Source organism: Cornus florida, unplaced genomic scaffold, assembly GCF_030987335.1.
Source record: "Cornus florida cultivar Cherokee Brave unplaced genomic scaffold, ASM3098733v1 CherokeeBrave_3.0.0_Hap2_Chr04, whole genome shotgun sequence".
Taxonomy (NCBI): Eukaryota; Viridiplantae; Streptophyta; class Magnoliopsida; order Cornales; family Cornaceae; genus Cornus; species Cornus florida.
In genome coordinates this window covers 95,821,828-95,841,833 of record NW_026775574.1, presented here as the reverse complement: position 1 = coordinate 95,841,833, position 20,006 = coordinate 95,821,828, and the positions used below count along the sequence as shown (strand labels likewise).

Sequence of the window (20,006 nt, the reverse complement as noted above, 5' to 3'; positions counted from 1 at the left end):
TCTGTTTTTTTTTTTTCTTTTATCAATATACTTTTTTTATTTTACCAAAAACATGTCAAAGTGAAATGAGTTTTTGGGATTAATTAGAAGTTTTTCCTATTTTACTACTAGTATTTTCTATTTAAACAGAAAAAGAATACATTCGATTGGTTAGTACATTGCATAATTTGCATTTATGTGGTCCACGTATTGATTTAAATCATGCATAGTCTATAACAAAGACCTACTTGGTAGTTTCTGTCTTTTATGACCAATATATGACCAATATGAATACTTTAGTACTCTCAGAATTTGTTCCAAAGAGGGTTAAATGAATTGCAAAGTGGAAGGCAATATCAATATGTGCCTATATATAGCCCTCTTATTTCTAACAATAGCAAAGCCAACACCGTTGACCACGGTGCAATGGTGTTGGCGATGGTGCAATGGATCTCTTAGGTTTTTTTTTTCGGTCATTTTTTTTGGTCATTTTTTATATTTATTTTATTGCATTTATCATTTTTGGGTTAAGAGGGGCCAGGTCGGATAGGCGTTCCATAATAGTTCAAGATACCTTGGTGCATTATCGTTATTAATGACATTCTCAAGTTTGTTTTATACGCGTGTTATTTTTGCCTCAACCAATTACCCCCATTTTCACCTTCAACCTTTGAGCTTTTGAACTAGTGGAAGAAGAGAAAAAGAAACGGGCGACACAGAAACCAAGAAACCCTACCAATAAATTTCGGATTTGCACCACCTCTTTTGCTTCCTTGGTTGGTTGAACTTGAACCCTTTTCGGGTTAAAATGCTCAAGACTAAGGAATCAGAAGTTCATTGAGAGAGAAACAGGTAGGTCTTATGTTATTTTCTTTATCCTAGAAAATATACTACCTACTATTATTATGGTTGATGAGAAAAAGAAAGAATCATCTATTGAAGGGAGATTATTCGAGATTTAAATTTGATAGTATGATGAGAAACAGAATGAATCCTCTGATTTTTCAGGCAGGTTCTTGCATATCTGAACATGGTCTTATATTTTGTGTGGTCTAGTTACGAGGGCCATCCCAGGCAAATTTTCCATGATTGCCCGGTGCATGTAAGACGAGGGATTATATGTGTCCGGTAATAAATTATGGAGTGTTCTATTATATGTGTCCGGTAATAAATTATGGAGTGTTCTAAGAGACCTATATATATATATATATATATATATATATATATATATATATAAAATAAAAAATAAAATGTTACTGAGGTAATTAATGAATTTAGCTTGCATAAGAAAGTGGAGTTCAAACACAGACCAAGCCATACATGAAAAGGGTACACCATGGTCCATAGAGATAGGAAAGGGTCAGATTGCCATTCCATTGGGGTGAGGCTCATCTTAGTGATGTTAGACCCAAAAAACTAGCTACTTTTAGATATGTTTCAAGTGAGAATTTTTTTTTTGGTTAAAAGGATAAGCTTTATAAAAGGAAAAAAAAAAATGTACAAAGTGGTGAAATCCACCAGAGCTAACCAAAGATACACATTTTGGCAGCATGCACCAAAACATAATACAACTCTACATTACCAAACCATACAACAGAAATACACTAGACATGAGTTCAGCATTTACTCAAGAAAGGAACCAAGAGTGACCTTGTGCATAAGAGCAGCCTTGAATGAAGAGTTGATGTAACTGTTGAAAATAAACTTGATTTTAGTATTTAGTATTTTCAAGTATTTTTGTATCCATGATGCATGTGTTAATTTAGCATGTTAGTGGGTAGTAAATTGTCTTAGTGGGAGTTAAGGTTATGTAAAATAAAGAGTCATGAGAGTTAAGCCTAACAAATACTATGTTAGTGGGAGTTATGCATATTGAAGATTATGTTAGTGGGAGATAGGAGAGTTATGGACATTTAAATATAATGGTTACACATACATATGTGAGGCCTATATATTCATGTACTCTAGTCAAATAATAAATCAAGTGAAATAAAAAGTATTTTCCTCCATTTCTATTCTCTTCCAAATAGTATAGTGTTGTGTGTGTAACTAGGCCACTATTTCCAACAAAGTGGTATCAGAGCCTAGACGACCCTGAAGGCCAGACGAAGTTGATCCTAGAAGGTTCAACATTTGAGAAAAACATGTTTCTCCTTAATGATGATGAAGGGGAGAAAATGTATTTTCTTAGTGAAAAGATGATGTTCTCTAATTACAAGAGAATGAGAATCATCATGACTTCATACCTCAAAGCATGCGATTTGTGGGATGTTGTTGGAGAAGAGCCAAAGAATGGCATGTCCAACAAGCTTCATGAAAAGAAAGAAGATAAGGCATTGGTAGTGTTGCAAAAGGCAATACATCAAGAAATTTGGGAGTATTTTAGAGAGTCCAAAACTCCAAGTTGTATTTGGAAGATGCTCGAGACCATCGTTTCCAATCATAGAGGTGAATCACTACCCATAGAGTATTGGGTACAATGCTTTGAGAATGATGAGTTTACGAAAGATGATTATGAAAGTCTTGAAAACAAAGTTATGGAGAATGAAGAGGTGTATCATGCAAAAGAAGTTGAAGATTTTGGAGATTCAAAAGTTGAAGGAGAATTTGAAATGGTGAATAAGGAAGAGGTAAGAAAAGGTGTTAAAGAAGAGATTAAAAAAGTGAAAGAGGATGAAGTGAAAATAGAAGATTTGGAAGAAGGAAGTGCTAAAGAAGAGGCAAAAGTTCAAGTTCGTAAATTAACAGCTTCAGGTATGGTTACAAATTCCACCTTGAAAGAAGTTATATTTGACTTATTTGATGAAACTATTATTTCTTCATATTCATCAAATAATGCTTATTTTGTGGAGAATGATGAACTTCTCTTAAATAAAGTTGTTCCAAAGAAGTATGAGATTGAAGCCCAGGATGATAAGAAATTCTCATATTATTTTTTAAAAAATAGTTTGGAGAATTTTGTAATTGATACAGGTTGGGTAAATATGGAATTATTTTTTGACTCTAAAGAAGAAGTATATGTGAAGTTGAAGATCCATAAAAAATTTAAGAAGAAAAAAGATCGATGGTGTGCTTGTATAAAGAGGATGATATATGATTATGTGAAGATATTAAACAAGCATTTGAAGAAGTTTCACAAGCCCTACACATCAATGGAAATGGCCAAGAAGATTGAAGCTATTGAAGGAGGTGGAATTGAAGATCAACTATCGAACTTTTGATCAAGCCCCCAAGATTAATAAGAAGGTTTTTCAAGTTACAAAATCAAGTTTAAAGGGGGGTGTTGAAAATAAACTTGATTTTAGTATTTAGTATTTTCAAGTATTTTTGTATCCATGATGCATGTGTTAATTTAGCATGTTAGTGGGTAGTAAATTGTCTTAGTGGGAGTTAAGGTTATGTAAAATAAAGAGTCATGAGAGTTAAGCCTAATAAATACTATGTTAGTGGGAGTTATGCATATTGAAGATTATGTTAGTGGGAGATAGGAGAGTTATGGACATTTAAATGTAATGGTTACACATATATATGTGAGGCCTATATATTCATGTACTCTAGTCAAATAATAAATCAAGTGAAATAAAAAGTATTTTCCTCCATTTCTATTCTCTTCCAAATAGTATAGTGTTGTGTGTGTAACTAGGCCACTATATCTAACAAAGTGGTATCAGAGCCTAGACAATCCTGAAGGCCAGACGAAGTTGATCCTAGAAGGTTCAACATTTGAGAAAAACATGTTTCTCCTTGATGATGATGAAGGGGAGAAAATGTATTTTCTTAGTGAAAAGATGATATTCTCTAATTACAAGAGAATGAGAATCATCATGACTTCATACCTCAAAGCATGCGATTTGTGGGATGTTGTTGGAGAAGAGCCAAAGAATGGCATGTCCAACAAGCTTCATGAAAAGAAAGAAGATAAGGCATTGGTAGTGTTGCAAAAGGCAATACATCAAGAAATTTGGGAGTATTTTAGAGAGTCCAAAACTCCAAGTTGTATTTGGAAGATGCTCGAGACCATCGTTTCCAATCATAGAGGTGAATCACTACCCATAGAGTATTGGGTACAATGCTTTGAGAATGATGAGTTTACGAAAGATGATTATGAAAGTCTTAAAAACAAAGTTATGGAGAATGAAGAGGTGTATCATGCAAAAGAAGTTGAAGATTTTGGAGATTCAAAAGTTGAAGGAGAATTTGAAATGGTGAATAAGGAAGAGGTAAGAAAAGGTGTTAAAGAAGAGATTAAAAAAGTGAAGGAGGATGAAGTGAAAATAGAAGATTTAGAAGAAGGAAGTGCTAAAGAAGAGGCAAAAGTTCAAGTTCGTAAATTAACAGCTTCAGGTATGGTTACAAATTCCACCTTGAAAGAAGTTATATTTGACTTATTTGATGAAATTATTATTTCTTCATATTCATCAAATAATGCTTATTTTGTGGAGAATGATGAACTTCTCTTAAATAAAGTTGTTCCAAAGAAGTATGAGATTGAAGCCCAGGATGATAAGAAATTCTCATATTATTTTTTAAAAAATAGTTTGGAGAATTTTGTAATTGATACAGGTTGGGTGAATATGGAATTATTTTTTGACTCTAAAGAAGAAGTATATGTGAAGTTGAAGATCCATAAAAAATTTAAGAAGAAAAAAGATCGATGATGTGCTTGTATAAAGAGGATGATATATGATTATGTGAAGACATTAAACAAGCATTTGAAGAAGTTTCACAAGCCCTACACATCAATGGAAATGGCCAAGAAGATTGAAGCTATTGAAGGAGGTGGAATTGAAGATCAACTATCGAACTTTTGATCAAGCCCCCAAGATTAATAAGAAGGTTTTTCAAGTTACAAAATCAAGTTTAAAGGGGGGTGTTGAAAATAAACTTGATTTTAGTATTTAGTATTTTCAAGTATTTTTATATCCATGATGCATGTGTTAATTTAGCATGTTAGTGGGTAGTAAATTGTCTTAGTGGGAGTTAAGGTTATATAAAATAAAGAGTCATGAGAGTTAAGCCTAACAAATACCATGTTAGTGGGAGTTATGCATATTGAAGATTATGTTAGTGGGAGATAGGAGAGTTATGGACATTTAAATGTAATGGTTACACATACATATGTGAGGCCTATATATTCATGTACTCTAGTCAAATAATAAATCAAGTGAAATAAAAAGTATTTTCCTCCATTTCTATTCTCTTCCAAATAGTATAGTGTTGTGTGTGTAACTAGGCCACTATTTCCAACAGTAACGACTCTAGTGTCCCAATCCTTCTTATATCAGTGCAGCTTCTTAATTTGAGAGAGGCAAATCTTGCTCTAACGCACCCCTTAATGTGATGAATGATTTGTGTGGTTGAAGAGGACTGATTCCTGAAAGCTCTTGCATTTCTCTCTTGCCAAATGAAGTAAATTGCACTTGAAAGCAGTAGCTTATGAGTGATGTAGTGGTCTTGTGTCCAAGTTATTGCGCACCAAGAAATCAAGTCCTTTCAAGTGTCAAGTCTAATGTAGAAACCAGCAGCATGTTGGATGAAGTCCCAGATTTTGGAGCTAAATTGGCATTTAAAAAAGATTTGATCCACTGACTCCCCATGTGCAAGACATAAGTAACATGCATTGGTGTAGTGCTTCTTCATCATTGGCTTGGAATCCAGTGTGGCAAGTCTCTCTTTTAGTGCTAACCAAGCAATGTAACCATGCTTTGGGATATGGTATTTGAACCAAATGAGATGATCCCAAGCAAAAACCAGTAAGGGTGGAGTGAAATACTGCATAGTGAGCTTATAAGAGTAATCATTGGGTAAGCTTGGAAGCCAAACCATTTGATCAGGGGCAGAAGTGGAGAAGGTAGTATCTTGCAAGTGTAACATGAAGTTTTGGCTTTGGAAAAAAGGGATTTGCTGTAATGAGCTTGGTATAACCCACTGATTATTGGAAATTAGACTATCAACTGAGACTCTTGAATCCAGTTGAAGAATTTCTAAATCAGAGAGACCAAGTGAGAATTGTTTAAGTGTTTTATGTCTAATTTATTGGACCTTGTTCGATGCATGGAAGAACATCTCTCATTTAATAATTAAAAGTGTCACATATTTCATATCTTTGTCCGTGTAATATTGTATCTTTCACATATCTCCTATCTCCAACTAAAAGTGTCCTTGTAATATGTCAAACTAAAAGTGTTGGACACATATCTCATATCCTTGTCCGTGTAATATGTATCTTTCGCAAGTACTTCACCTACTTTAAAGAGACCATGTACCACCAGATTACTTTAAAGAGTCCATGTAACACCAGACATATAACACCAGATTACTTTAAAGAGTCCATGTAACACTAGATAGAACAATAATTCTTCTCTGTTTTGATGATTTTATAAATTTGTGGTTGACTTGTTCAATTTGTTTGCTGGTGAATTGATTTCTTATGTATACACGCATCAATTTGAGCAACAAAGGAAAAGAGAGGGAAAAAAATTTAAAAAAATTAGAGAGAGAAATATAACTGAGTTGAATTGCACTGCTCTTGTGGATAATTTTCGAACATTGAAGCTACAAAATTTACATAGTGAATTTTAATTTCGAATAAAATTTCCTAATACTTAAATTTTATACTATGAATAGGAATAACGAGTAAATTAACCTAATTTTTCTGAAGTTATAATTTTAAGACACTAATTCTATCTATATTGTTAAACATAGACACAGTTAATTTTCCCATGTACATGTTTTGATATGTTTATAACTTGTGGTGAGTTTTTCAACTTGTTTCCTGGTGCATCGATTTCTTGTACTTGGGAAAATTAAAAACATGTAGGTGTTTTCTATTAATTAACAATATATATTCATAATCCAATATATTCAGTTTAGGATACGAGGACTTCAAATGCGTACAAGCTTGAATCCAATCTATTGAAAAGATTATACCGATATAAAATGCGTAAGGTTTGATACTGTCGATCCAATTTGATCCCAGTCCAATCTTGGAAGGACTTCCTAATTTGGGCATCATCTAATTGGAAACAAAAACTTAAGAGAAGCAGAGTCATGGTATGGAAGCTAACATTGGCCAGCTATGTTTATCACATTTGGAAGGAGCGAAATAATAGAATGTTCAGAAATATCTCATTACCTCCGGTCCAAACAATGAACTCAGTGGTCAACGCAATCAGGCTGAAGCTATTCTTTGTCAATAAATTTGAATGCCCTTTTGCAAAAGAAATTGTAGTAGATTGGAATCTCCCAACATCATTTTATAAGCCTGACCAGTCAAACCCTTTCTTCCATTTCGCAACCACCCAATTCACACAAACTCCTCCACCTCTACCACCGATCCCCTCAACACCCCCAACCATAACCCAATAGTGTGGAAACTTTATGGTTTGTTGATTCATCCCACCTGAGGATGTGATTAAAGGTAGTTTACTCTCTGGATGAAGAATGTTATAACTTGGGCTTTTGGGCTTAGTCAGGTTTTGGACTTCCTTGTAGGTTTCTTTGGCCACTATAATGGACATTTTGTTTCTTGTGTCCTTGCCCAGTAATGTTTGGGCTGAGGGATTTCCTTTGTAATTACTCTTATTTTTAATGAATTACTTAAGGGTAAAGTGCACATAACCCCCCTCAACTTTCATCAAAAAACACAAAACCCCCCTAAACTAAAAAATGCCCCCTGATCTATTAAAAATGTATAATCTAAGGACCAAATGAATAATCTCCGGCATAAGAAGTCACCGGAGATGTTTGATTACAAAATTACCCTTTTATAAAAGGACGTCGTTTTAGTGTTTGATTGGTTTCTATTGCTGATGTGTCAAACAAATTGTGAACAGCCAAAAATATTTGGACAACTCATTATCACTTTACCAAAACTTTAACGCCAAACAGAGTCTGGGCCGAACCCAACCAGTGAAAGTTAAGCTTTAAAACCCTAACTCATCCATTGCAACACCAACATAGCTACTGTACGAACCTCCCCCCTCCTCCCTCTCTACCTCTCTCTTCTGTCTAACCTTCTATTCCCCTCTCTTTCCTTTTCATGGCCGGCAATGGAGGCACTGCTCCGGCAGTGGTCATCGGCGTCACGAAAAAGCGACCGTAAGGTCGCAGCTACGTAGGTGCATCACAACTTGGAAAGGTCGACTTCATGGCGACCCATGTCCAAAACTACTGCTCGGCGACCTTGTGTCGCCGTGTTACAGGTTTCCAAGTCACCGAACTACGAAATTAGCTGTCGTGAAGAGCAGTAACCTTGGATCGCGATTTGAAGAGGGTTGCATTGCTGGTTAACAACCCAATAATTTTAGAGAGGGACGGCGACCATGGGTTGTCGTCCATGGTGGTTTTCGTGTCGCGCTCCGGCGACCTGGTTATACGAGAAGATGGTAGCGCTCCGGCGTCCTATTCTCTATATATATATATATATATATCACGATATTTACTGGAAAACGGATCTGATTGTTGTCCTAGGGTAGAATGGTACCATTCCTCACTCGATTCCAGAATGTTTAGAGGAAAGAATGACTCGTCTTTGATATAATCGGAGTTGGAGTGATCGGAATGGAGTTGCCGGAGACGGAGAGGATGACCTGAATTGCCCGGCGGCCAGCTCACCACCACCATCAACGTGGAGAATTTTCCTCCTACCGAGACCTCTGCATCAACAACTTTGGTGTAGCACCGCTCCTCTTTCGCCGGACTTTAGTGGTTTGGCGGCTGCTATTGCACCAATTTTTGGCTGGAGACTTCACTTTGGCCGCTGCGATTGCACCGTTAATGCTTAGATCTTCTCGCACAGTCATGGAGTTTGAGATTGTGCTATCACTGGTTTCACTGCTAGTTGATACTTAAAACCTCTCGCTAGCGCCGGTGGTCATGGGGTTTCAGGTTGGTCGAATTGCTTCTGGTCATGGAATTTTAGGTTGGGATTTTACTGATTTTAATGGAAAAAACCTTGTCAATCGATTTTAATGGAATTTCAGGTTGGGCTATCTTTTTTGGTTGTCAATAGTAAATTAAAATCTAATGAGTGTGGACAACTATGACAACTATCTTGCTTGGTTTTAGAGGAAAGAAAATAGTAAAAGAAAAAAAGTAAAGCTAAACCTCTGTTTTTTTGGGGGGACTGATAGTATCATTTTACATGATGAACAAGTTCTATCAAATCAAAGGCGACATTCTGGGTTTTGGATGCGGTTCGTTCTCGATCTCGGAAGATTATAACTTATATATATATATATATATATATATATGTGTGTGTGTGTGTGTGTGTGTGTGTGTGTGTGTACTACGTTTTATATATATGTACTACAACATATGTACATATATGAATATAAGGGTAGGGTTGGCATTTTCAATTTACAACATATGCACGTGACTATTTTACGGCCAAAGTTTACTGGAACAGTGTCATCTGACTTTTTTTGCAAAAAGTGTGATAGTTTAGGGGGTTTTCTGTTAAAAAAAAGTGTCATCTGACTTTTTTCGCAAAAAGTGTGATAGTTTAGGAGGTTTCTCGAGAGAGAGAGAGAGAGAGTAAAGTTCAGGGGGGTTTTTTTGCATATTACCCATTACTTAATTATCCAAAAAAAAAAAAAAAAAAAAAAAAAAAAAAAAAAAAAAAATTATCCTCAAACCAATGAAACTCTTTATGTAGAGAAGGCGTCAAATCAATTGAATCAAAAGACTCGTCAAACCTTCTCTGTCAAAGACTAGTGCAATGCCAGGCTCATCTTGGATGAATTGGTTCTTCCTGGCTCCTTCATCCGTCCTCCTCCCATGCCGCCGGATTAGTTTTCGTTTGGCCATCGAATGTGGAACAAAATCTCCAATGGTGGTGGTCTGTTTTATGTACCTCACCGGAATTGTAGTTCTGATTCTTCTGTTAGAACTGACATTTGCATTCTCTTGGCCCACGTATATGGGCTTCTCTATAAGTTGCTTGGGCCGAAGGCCTTGTTTCCATTTTTAGGCTCTATTTATACAATTGAATTTACCATTAAAAAAAAAAAAAAATTGAATCAAAATCATATTTTAAACTTTGTGAAATTGTTGCTATATGAGTTGTTGTATAAGTCATTTAAATAGCACAAGAATCTATTCCTAGTGAAATGACATAGGAGAGGATCCGAGTTGTATATATGTAAGCATCTCCACTATATATTTCTCACTACATATACTTAACAACTTAATTTTGAACAAATTAAGCGCTTAACAATTAAGTACCTTTGATAATCTAATTTGATCATCACTTAAAAATGTTTGTAATTTGAATTTGAAAATTCACCTCTAATGCTTAATTAAAAATTAACCCATTTTTAGTAATGAAATTTCACCAATTATGGTAGTAAAATTACCATTTAAAGTGATGAATTTTTTTTCTTTTTTCAAGTGATGAAATTCAAATTACAAACAACGTTAGTGGTGAAATTCGTATCATAAACGAGAAAATATTCGGTACTGAATTATCCATTAGATATGAATACCTCAAGAGGGAAAATATTCGGTACTGAATTATCCATTAGATATGCATCTAGAAATATTCAATATCTTTTGGTACCTCAAGAGAGAGGGTTTGAAATGACATTTTCATTCAATAATCTCAATTCAACCATAAACTCTTCTCTCCTAGTTTTTTTGTTTTCTTGTTGTGAATAAATAATTAAATAAATAATCACTTATCATATACAACTCCTTAGCATCCTGTGCAATAAAATTTTACTTGGTTAATTTTTTTGGGTTAAGTTTATTAACTTGTGTTAAGTTTTGTCAATATCTCACATAAATCCCTTCTATATTTAATAATGTCACTTATCTTGGCTTTGAAGTTCTGGTTTATACAAAGTATATATTTTCTCTTTGACTATTTTGTCCTTCTAATATCGAAAATAAGATCAAACATTTACTAGGTAAGAACAGTTACAAAAATTCCAAAAGTAAGTGAGATTATGAGAACTAGATGAGTTTGTGTAAGATATTATTAACAAACCAGGTGAGAGATAAGTGAAATTAATTCTTTTTTTTTATTTAATCAAAAATAAAAAATTGCATTAATTCAAATATTTGGAAATTTCATCCAACAAGCACGAGGCCAAACAATCCACTGAAATCAGGAAGTTTGATTATATCCAAACTCCAATGATTCTTGATTTATTTTATTAACCTAATAATTATTAGATTCCATTTTTTACCAAATAGGTATCTACTAACTTACTTGATGAAAAAGAAAAGAAAAACAAATCTATACCTCACACGGTACATTGTATATATTCTCTCTCTCACACACACACAAACCATGAAAAAAAGCTGAAAGGCTCCAACAATGGCGTTTTTATCATCATCAAGAGCTCTTACTAGAGCACGCACTCTCATGAAGGTCCTCCATCCACGAATTGCCGCTCCGATCTCCTCCGTACGTTCCTTTAGCTCTTGCAATATTACAGATTCTGAATCAAACTTAGATCGTATTGTCGATTTCCACTCCAAACAGTGTCCTAATGGCGAAGGTAATTAAAAACAGACCACTCAATTGTTTCTGATTATGTTTTGATGTGTTATGGCGATTTTATTGATATACAAATAGTTTTTTTTTTAACTTCTATTGCTTGAACAAACAAAATTGTGAGGGTTTTTTTAGGGTTAAATTGCATATGTCGTTCAATTTTCATACTCCAGAAAAATAAAATTAACGGATGTGATGGTTGTCAGTAAAATTATTTATGAGTTGAATAGATTTCAAGATATGAAAAGTCATCGTGGCCAATAGTAAACGTATTTAATGAAATTATAAATGAAGTTAAAAGTTCTTTAGCTTATTATGGTGGTTTAAATATTTTTTCTTCTTGTTGTTAAAGGTGCCCTACATAATTTTCTGATTTGTTGGTAGCTTTTATGAATGATTTTAGGATATTTAAGATTAAAAAAAAAAAAAAAAAAATCTAATTCCAATATATAAATAAATAAAAGGCAAAGAATACTTATATATATACACACACACACACATCACACTGAGAATTTAAGTTAAAGTCCACACAGAGCGCGCTCACTATTGTGTGACTTAGGAGAATAAGGAGGAAAAATTATTAGTTGAATAGCTCTGCTTTGTGGATAATTTTGGACATTGCGAAAATTTTAAATTCTGAGTAAAAACATAAAACTATTAAATTGTCTACGAGAAATAGAACTATTAAATCTTTCATTTTCCCATATGTTTTGATGATTTTATAATTTGTGGTTGTGTTGTTGAGGTTATTTGCTGATAAATCAATTACCGAAAGAAGAAGAAGAAGAAGAAGAAGAAGAAGAGAGTTGGATAGCACTGCTCTTGTGGATAATTTTGGAGAATTTAAGATGCAAAACTGACCTAGTGAATTAATTTTAATTACAAACAAAAATACCTAATACTTAAATTGTATACGAGCAATGACTAAAACAATGCTAATTTTCTTTCAATTTCAATTCGATTCACCAATTTCATGTATACTACCAAACATGGTATTCGTTAATTTTCCCATTTGTTTTGATGCTTTTATAATTTGTGGTTGAGTTTTTTCAGCTTGTACAATGGCGAATCGGTTTTTGAAAGAAGGGTCATCCATCCCCCACAAGGTGATGAAGCATGAGGAAGCAGCGTTCATGAGGTTGGACATGCCGGGGATCGGAAAAGAAGGGCTGACGGTGTGGGTTGACGGCAACTCTCTGCACGTGAACGGAGAGGAAGAGGTGGACAAGGAGCAAGAGAAGAAGTTTTATCCGAGGAAGTATTCCGGCAACATCCAAATCCCTCGGGGCTACTACAAGGTGGAGGATATCACGGCGGTGTTGAAGAATGGTGTGCTCAAGATCAAGATTCCAAAGAGAGAACAAATTATCATCATCAAGGTGGATTGTCCATCTCCTGATAAAACCAGTGATGACGATGATTTTTATGCTAGTACATTTATTTTACTGTTTGTTTTTGGGCTCTATTTTTTGATCCATTTATATTCTTAAGAAGCTTAGATCAGATTTTGACACCGCATTCACAACGTTAATTGATTTATTTTATTTTATTTTATTTTAGTTTAAATTAGTTGGGCTAAAGTAATGAATTAAGGTTGAGCTTCCAAGGAGAAAGCCTTTACGAGTACATACAACATTTGTTTTTACTCTGTTTACATTTCTCAGTTCAAATCAAGCAGCTGTTGCAAAGAGATGCTGGTGATTAAACTGAATTTTAATTAATTAGGATTTTTTTTTTCCCTATTTAACTAGTATTTTTCTAAACAAAAAGAAGAATATATTAGTTTGGTTAGTACAATGCATTTATGTGGTACATATATTGATTTAATTTATGCATAGTCCATAACCCATTGAAATTAAGGGAGACTATATCCACACTACACATTTCTCCAATTGCATTATAGTTTTCATTTCTTTTTAAAGAAAATAACAAAGAAGTCCTTTATTCATTAATGCATAATTTCTTAAATTATAATGTCATAACTATCCTTTATATAATATTAATTCATTTTTTTTTTAATACGTTCTTTCCTTTATTTACTATTTTTTTTTTTTGATTTTTTTTTTTCCTTTCTTTGTGTTTTTTTTATTTGATTTTAATTTATAATGTCAAAAGGGATTATTTTTTATTTATTTATTTATTTATTTTTGGTACAATCGATAGAGATATGTTTGCCACAAAATTGACTTTTTTATTTTATTTTATTTTGTCAAAAGAGGTAACTTTATTTTTTGTTAATTTTTTATGGGTCTTGTCAAAAGAAATAATTTATTCCATAAAAATAAATTTTTTTTTTTTTTTTTTGGTCTTATCAAAAGAGATAATTTGTTCAAAAGAGATCATTTTTTTTTAATCATCTTCCTTTTGTATTTTTTATTAGACAACAGAGATAATTTATTAAATAAATATATTTTTGGGGTTTTTTTTTTCTTCATATCAAAAGAAATAATTTTTTAAATGGTTACTTTTTTTTTCTTTTTTTTTTCAGCCAAAAGAGGCAATTTATTAAATATAAAAAATTTTTTATTTTTTATTTTTTATTTTTTGGACCTTTAAAAGAATTTATTCAATTTTTATTTTATTTAATTTGTGTTGTCAAAACATATTTAAAGTATTAAATATTAGAGATAAATGAGTTTTAATTACATTTAAAAAGTAATAATTATTTACTTGTAAAGGTAAGATAAGAATTACAATTTTATCTAAAATTGTAATGCAAATATTGAAAAGTACGAATATCACCTCCCTAAATTAATCATAAATCTATTAAATCCTATACATACTACTTTGGTACGTAGTTTCTGTGATGTCTCACATAATCTCATATTTTTTCGTTTTTTTGAAACGTAAATTAAAATTTATTAAAAAAAACCTGAAGCGGGCTAGCAATAGCTAACCCTATACAATAAGCCCGAAGGCAAACAGAACCTAAGAGACCCAAGGCAATATGCAATCAAAAGAAAACCAGGCCAGAGAGAGCCCAAACATAGGCCCAAGTTCAACCCTGCACAATTCAAATGCAATAACCGTTACTGGTCATGGCTGCAAATCCCGTATTGCAGGAGATGAACTCCAACCAAATCACAATGATTTCAGGAAGCAAGATCAGGAGGCTTCGCCGGAAGTCGAATCACCGACTCGGGTATTTTCCATTCCTCTGCAATAGGTTTCCTGTTCAAAGAATCCGAGATTGTGTAGGAAAGCAACTTGGATCGAATTGTTTGCAAGGTCTGATGGAGTAGTGAATTTGCTGATAGAGACTTCTTTTGAAAAATCTTGTGATTGCGTTCATTCCAGACATGATAAACCAGGGCTGCAAGACTCATCTTGAATAATGAGTAACTAGGGAATTCCGAGATGCCTCGCGAATGAGGTCTGTCCATGAAGATGGATGGATGTAGAACTCGCAACGTGCTTGTATAAATGACCACAAGGATTTGATGTAAGGACATTTGAAGAATAGGTGGTCATGGCTTTCCAAGCACATAGTCTCGTATTGCAGGCAAGTTTTTGCATTTTTGAATTTGTCTTATATTTGGGTGATCTAGTTACGGGGGCAATTAATGATTTTAGTTTTAATTAATTCCGAGCTGTGTAGTTATTGTTCTCTTTACATACTCTCCTCTCATTTCTCATAGTTGTATTGCTATTTCATGTAGGTGAGGCTCGTTGCAGCGATGAATATAAAAAACATCTATTACTTAATAATTAATTATTCATGAAACTAATATGCTCAATCTAAGAGTAGTGTTTAAGACGTGATAATGTGACATAAATATCACTATTGAATTAAATCATTGGACCTCTACATTAGAAGAGTAATAATAAGAGGACATGTGTCCAAGTTTGCAGGGTTTGTGACATGCAATTAACATAGGATAGATGGTTCAAGCTCAATGACACAACAATTTAGTAATGTAGTGGCTCTAAAACAATTGATTAAGAAACTAAGTAGATTTGTTGATCTCTTTGTTTTGCTCTTGAGACCATCATTTCTTGTGTTGCATTGAAATCTGACATCTCCCTTAATGATCACTTGTTTATTCCTCACGTCCACTGTGTACTCTGTTAGTCCTGCAATTTTGTATGAAAAAAAACGAATAATAAAGATACTATACATTAATTATGGGAAATTATATTTCAGAATTTAAAATAATATATCGTTTTTTAAAGCAAATTTCATAACTTATTAAGACTGACAAGCATGTCTATTTGAATTTGACATACCTTCATGTGAATTTTATAGTAAAGTTTCAAAATCTAATTCATTTCTATTGCATCCTACTTACAGGAAAATAAAATTTTATGCTGAATTTTTTGTGTAAAAAGAATCAATACCAAACTTTAAACACTTACCTTACTTACGTTTGATAGCACTTTTAAATTTAAAGCGTCGATTCAGTACTCTCAAACCGAACTTTATAAATTTATATAAAAAAAAGTATCCTAGCACATTTATGTTACTAATCATATATAATCATGCATATAATCAAATATGCTATGTGGTCATCAATTAAATATTCATATAGATACGACAAGTGCATATATATACAATTTTTTTTCCATGGCAAGAGAGGACCATAACATTTACATTAATAATAGTATATGACATGCATATAAAGTTGAGTTCAGACATTGTTTTGGGTGTATTATTATTATTATTATTATTAATTTTCTTCTTAGAGTATGTGTGTTGGTCCCATAACACATGCACTATTCAAGTCAAGAGTGTAGTTCGAAAGCAAAATTTCAAGGACTTACCTCTTGGATCCCTGTCAACGCCACTATGCCCCTAGAAACTTTTGAATGTATTATTTATTATGTGTTTATTTATATAGAAATATATTAAATATAAAAATATATTTGTATTGTTTGTATATTTGAAATGAAAGCGTATATTTGGATATTGTATCGATCAAAGGAATAAGGGGGGAAAAAAAATCTCTAAAGTCATTTTCAAACCACTTTTATTTTTTAAAAAATTCTATAAAATTTATTGAAATTTGTTGAATACATGTTTGAAAATTGTTTTAGATGAAAATGAAAGGAGTATATCTCCAATTGAGCTACATCTCACCTGTCATCTTTGAAACAATGTGGCCAACTCTCCGTTGACACAGCGTACACCCCATGTTTGCAGTTACTTCTATCACCTGAAACTAATGATAAAGCAAAATCATTAAATTTCTGTTAATTTTTCATCTTATTGTTTGAACTTATATATATATATATATATAAAGTACACACACATTATTTGTGTGTCAGCATCTCTTGTAGTTGACCAAATAATATTTTGAGATTCACTTCGTTAAATGGATGAGAATGGATAGAAATGAAATTATGAAATTATGCATATAGAGATGGTTTTTGCATACATCCATATATGTTAACATAAAGTTTGACTTAAAATATACATAAAATAAATAGAGTGTATATATATATAGATATATATATATAAAAACCAGTAAGAAAATCCATAATGGTTAATCCCATTTATAAATAACATTTATTGTGTGAATAAAATCCAATAATTACCAAATCAAATTAGAAATGAAGCTTATGAATTCACTAAATATGATCTAACAGACAGCTATATGCAGCAAAAGAAGACAGAAAACACCAATTTAATGGAAAATCCTAATTGCCCAAAACCAATAAATGGAATGAAACAAAGAATTTATTATTATAAATTCAAGAAAATAAAAAGAGTGTTGAGAACCTACCGAGGGAAGTGTAAGATTCTCAGCGTACATGAGAGCTTTCTTTGTAAGTTTCTCCATTATCGTAGAAGAACTCTATCTCTCTCTCTCTCTCTCTCTCTCTCTCTCTCTCTCTCTCTCTATATATATATATATATATATATCTCTCTCTATAGATGATGATGAGCTTGGTCTTCTCTTCACCAACACCTTCTACCATATACTTGTCTCGGCATTATTGTCCTAAGTTTATAATAATTAATTATGGTCGAACAAAGATAATAGTTCAGACGTTACAATATAATATTTCTAATTAAAAACTAAGTTCGACTTTGTGCTAGCCATCATTACAATTTTGTAATTAATTAGTACGTCACTTTCACATTCATTGCTATAATTAATTCTATAAGAATCTGAATCGTCTTCAGTATCATAATTCAATCATTTATCAAAACAATATTGTTTTGATATATAAGAGGACTTTAAATTTGATTGAACTATCAAAATAGTATCGTTTTGGTACATAAGAGATTTCAAATTTTTGGTACGTAAGAGATTTCAAATTTTATTGAATCAGAGTGTGCGTGTACACATCCCACGACTTATAAAAATATAGAAGGGAAGATCATATTTCATACCAAATTATACATTATTGTAGTTCAACCCAACACTCAATAAAGATATTTTCTTAAAGTTATAATACAGGTCGAGAAGATCATATTTCATACCAAATTATACATTATTGTAGTTCAACACAACACTCAACAAAGATATTTTCCTAACACTCAATAAAGATATTTTCCTAAAGTTATAATACAGGTCTGAGATTCGAACAAAATGAATAGAAAATAACATTATGACCATGTATCATATTTAATGACATTATGATTATGTCATCTCCTTTGTTGTTGTTTTTTTTCCTATTACTTGGGTGGGCAGGAGTACTCCGGATTTTGAGTGAGCCGCCTCTAACTTTTACTCTGTTCTCTTTCTACCCTTTCTTTCTCTTAGCCGCTCGTCTCCTTCCGATTTGCTCCCTGCTCCCTTCCATGAGAGTGGGGAGGTGACCTTGCTTGCCTCCTACAGGTTAAAAATCTTGGTGTGTCTCAATAAGTTTGCCCTGTAGGTGACTTTTCACATCGTTTTTTGTTTTGTATGGCTAGATCTGCTCTTATTTGGTTTGTTTCCGGCTCAACAGAGTGAATCTGTCGTTTTCCCTTCATCTAGATCTATGATCTGGGTCGATTTTTGTTTTCCCTAGCTTGATTTGATCTTGTGCGGGGTTGGGTGTGTGGAGGCGTCTTGTGAATGCAGTTTTGGAGTTGTTGCCTTGATGATGGCCTGACATTTGGTCACTCTAGTTGCTGCTCTTCTTTCCGTTTTAGAGCGGTGGCTTTTTATCAACAAATCTCCCATTTCGCTAACCGCTACTACGGGAATCGCTTTTGCCTGTTGGCATTCCAGCCTTCTTTCTCCTTTCAGGGCCTATCCGAAAGAGAATCCAGTACTTTATTTTCTTTATTTTTATTACTTTACTTCATAATTTGTATGTCTTTATCTGACTTGGCTTATGTTTCTGTACTATCACTTTGGCTTGGCCTTTGTGTTCTTCAAATGATAAAAAAAATAAATAAATAAAATAAAAAAGGGTGGGCACGCATTATGGTTACATTGAAAAGCATGAGGTTAATGTTGTTGGTTGTATGGCGGTTTTGGCATGTTATGGCCACCAATATCGACCTTTCTTATGTTTGAATACTTTGGTGGGCTTCATGTTCTCATTGGCCATTTAAGTAATGCCTCATTAGATTATATTAATTTGAAGATAAGATTGGAATCAAAGGGTTTATTAGAAGATTATAAAGCTTGTTGATCAAACTGTCTAGTTATGGAGAAATTGATATTTTGTTTCCTTAAAAAGAATAAAGATTTATAATGGAAATGCTTTAGTGTTTCTCAATGACACCTGGTAAAATGGCTACTACTAGCACAGCAGACATGGAACCAATCTAATCTAATTAGCTAAACAGTTATACATACATATATATTAGTGCATATATATTTGTGTGCGTGCCAGTGTATATATGACTACATGAATCATTTATTTTAGAATATAGTCGGTGGATGAGATGAGTCTCGCATAATATTTATTCCCAAATCATAGTCATTATCAAAATTGAGTCGAATCATCCAACTATTTTGACAATAAAATTTCCAAAAAAAGAGGGTTACATTAAGAATTTATAGTTTCAATTATAATCTCATTATTACTAAACCCATCATATGCTCTGTGTTCATCAATTAAAAAATATTTAATTAATGAAGTTAGGTTTACTAATTTTGTTTTTCTCGGATTGTGCTTGCAAATCTTTAGAAGCACGCCTTGATGTGAGTTTTATATCTTTTTTATAGGTTAGGTATGCCTCTGTTAATGATGTATGTAAATGATATTCCGATTCAATGCATTCTAGCTTATGTATATGCTATTTTTTACTCAAATTATTTATTTATATATTACATTTTGTTTCTAGCAACTCAAATTAACTCTTCGTTTTGTGAATTCTAACTTTTCCAAAATTAATAAAGTCTCTAGAATTTAAAACTTACAATGACTTGGTTCAAGTACAAGTAGTATCTTAAAAATAAAAGCATCTCCTGATTGAAGTTTAGGTTCACTATTTAAGCTTATTTGGTTTAGCCACCAAAACTCAAGCTTATTTGGTTTAGCCACCAAAACTCAGGCTTGTATTAATATTGATAATAATAATTTAAAAAAAAATTTAAAATTTAAAAAAAAATTAAAATTTAATAATAATAATGATGAT

General features: G+C 32.8%; 1 protein-coding gene across 2 annotated transcripts; it reads right to left on the bottom strand.

The window, feature by feature from the left end:
* Nucleotides 1–15,301: 15,301 nt before the first annotated feature.
* On the bottom strand, nucleotides 15,302–17,636 carry LOC132302345 (uncharacterized). 2 transcript variants are annotated; one of them, XM_059799181.1, is made up of 3 exons: nucleotides 17,206–17,636; nucleotides 16,560–16,635; nucleotides 15,302–15,556 (listed from the first exon to the last, which is right to left on the bottom strand). In XM_059799181.1, exons 1-3 carry the CDS (start codon nucleotides 17,260–17,262, stop codon nucleotides 15,351–15,353), a joined length of 339 nt encoding a protein of 112 aa, XP_059655164.1. In that variant the 5' UTR covers nucleotides 17,263–17,636; the 3' UTR covers nucleotides 15,302–15,350. The 2 variants fall into 2 exon arrangements, with proteins under 2 accessions (XP_059655164.1, XP_059655163.1); XM_059799180.1 differs by having other exon boundaries at nucleotides 16,560–16,641; nucleotides 17,206–17,629.
* Between the last annotated feature and the right edge of the window lie 2,370 nt (nucleotides 17,637–20,006).

What these genes read in the sequence shown, in the direction of transcription:
- LOC132302345 (XM_059799180.1), bottom strand. Translation starts at nt 17,262, where the DNA reads ATGGAGAAACTTACAAAGAAAGCTCTCATGTACGCTGAGAATCTTACA. An exon ending in AGAATCTTACACTTCCCTCG is followed by an intron (nt 16,642 to 17,205) that starts GTAGGTTCTCAA and finishes CTTTATCATTAG; the next exon opens with TTTCAGGTGATAGAAGTAAC. An exon ending in CATTGTTTCAAAGATGACAG is followed by an intron (nt 15,557 to 16,559) that starts GTGAGATGTAGC and finishes ACAAAATTGCAG; the next exon opens with GACTAACAGAGTACACAGTG.